This window comes from Octopus bimaculoides, chromosome 7 (assembly GCF_001194135.2).
Source record: "Octopus bimaculoides isolate UCB-OBI-ISO-001 chromosome 7, ASM119413v2, whole genome shotgun sequence".
Taxonomy (NCBI): Eukaryota; Metazoa; Mollusca; class Cephalopoda; order Octopoda; family Octopodidae; genus Octopus; species Octopus bimaculoides.
In genome coordinates this window covers 83,379,987-83,381,940 of record NC_068987.1, presented here as the reverse complement: position 1 = coordinate 83,381,940, position 1,954 = coordinate 83,379,987, and the positions used below count along the sequence as shown (strand labels likewise).

The 1,954-nt window shown below is 39.2% G+C and overlaps 1 protein-coding gene across 1 annotated transcript in view; it reads right to left on the bottom strand.

Moving 5' to 3' along the window:
- Positions 1 to 1,342, bottom strand: part of LOC106874268 (insulin-like growth factor-binding protein complex acid labile subunit) — a 59,486-nt gene extending 58,144 nt beyond the window's left edge. Inside the window, exon 1 of the mRNA XM_014921931.2 lies at positions 423 to 1,342. Within this exon, the coding sequence (XP_014777417.2) occupies positions 423 to 921 (499 nt within the window). The 5' untranslated portion in view covers positions 922 to 1,342. The remainder of the gene's footprint in view (positions 1 to 422) is intronic.
- Positions 1,343 to 1,954: the final 612 nt, after the last annotated feature.

Below are 1,954 nucleotides of genomic sequence, written 5' to 3'. Positions count from 1 at the left end.
CTATAATTGTTGCTGTTACTGCTGTGATTGTCATAAAGTTTTGTACTTAGCATGTACGTACGCACGCACGTACGCACGTATGTATGTATGTATGTATGTATGTATGTATGTATGTATGTATGTATGTATGTATGTATGTATGTATGTATGCATGTACGTACGCACGTATGTATGCATGTACGTACGTACGTATGTATGTATGTATGTACGCATGCGCGCATGCGTGTATGTATGTATGTATGCATGTATGCATGCGCGCATGCGTGTATGTATGTATGTATGCATGCATGTGTGTATGTATGTATATATGTATGTTTGTAATAATATAAATAATATATAAATATATGCATATATCCATACATTGTATGCATGTATGTATTTATGTGTGCGTATGCGTGTGTCTATGTGTTTGTTTTTCTTACCTGTAGGCAATGATGTCGGTAAATCTCTGATTCCAACACACATTAGATCGGTACCGTATCGATATCGACCATTCTCTTGCATATGAACACGTGATCTAGTTTCATTATAGATTTTCATATCATTCTTGTATTGTGTCATCTGTCGAAGCGAGTGTGTTCTATGCCAATACTTTCTGGCCTCTGTCCAATGGAGCCTATTCCAGTTATCCGCGTTGGTTCCATGGCCATTGTAAGGCCTTAAGCGCCGCAGTGTGCCATTTTGTAGCTGATTATACAATTGTTGCTGGTGGTGTTGAAAATAGTTTTGAATGGCATGAGCGTTATTGGAAAGAGTTCTGTATATAAAGTTATTATTTCCGCTAACTTTCTGCACTTCCACACGGTTACACCGACACTGTCCCGGACACGTACCCAAGGCGTAAGCAGAAGATCCGTACTGTAATGTCCACAATATAACAGCGACCAAGGGCCGCGCGGAGAACATCATGGAAGATACCATGATGGCGATGTTGTTACTGTTGTTGTGCCTATTGATCGTTTTGCTGTTGTTGATGATGCTGATGATGGTTGTGATAAAGAGACGGATAAATAGACTGAAACATGCATGTATGCTAATAGTACGAGAACGGAGTCCAACAGGGAGATTCTATGAATGAGTTGAGTTAAAAAAAAAAAAGATAACTGATCTGTAGTATATGGGCGACTACGAAAGCATGCCTGGTTTGTTTGTATCTCTCTGTCTATCGGTCTGACTGTCTGTCTGTCTGTCTGTCGGTCTGCGCCTGCTTTGACTACTACCAAGCCTGACGGTCTTGCCAGGCCTTGTAAGTCTAGCAGTCTTTAGCAGTCTGACTGATTAGTCTCACTCTATTTTACCTCCCTCACAAGCTTTTAGATTTTGTTTTACTTTTCTGCATTTCCACCCACCCCCACCCTCCACCTCACAACAAATAATAATAGCTAGGCTCCCACAGACCTCCTGCTTAGCTACTATCAAATCAGCTGACCAACTGATATATATATATATATATATATATATATATATATATATATATAAACATATGCATATATCCATACGTATATGTACATACCTATATATGTGTGTATACATACATGCATATATGGGTACAAGACATCAAAAAAATGTTAAACACAATGAGAAACGAAAGCAAAAACGAAAACAGAAAACGAACTTTTTTCGAAAGTATATATATACACACGCATATACATATATATGTGTGTGTGTGTGTGTGCATATATACTTTTATTCTTTTATTCTTTTATTTGTTTCAGTCGTTTGACTGCGGCCATGCTGGAGCAACGCCTTTTAGTCGAACAAATCGACCCCCAGGACTTATTCTTTGGAAACTTAGTACTTATTCTATCGGTCGTTTTCGCCGAACCGTTAGCTTACGGGGAAGTTAACACATCAACATTGTTTGTTAAGCGATGCTGGGGTGACAAACACAAAGACACAACACGCATACACACACACGCACACGCATACACACTCACGCACACGCACACACATA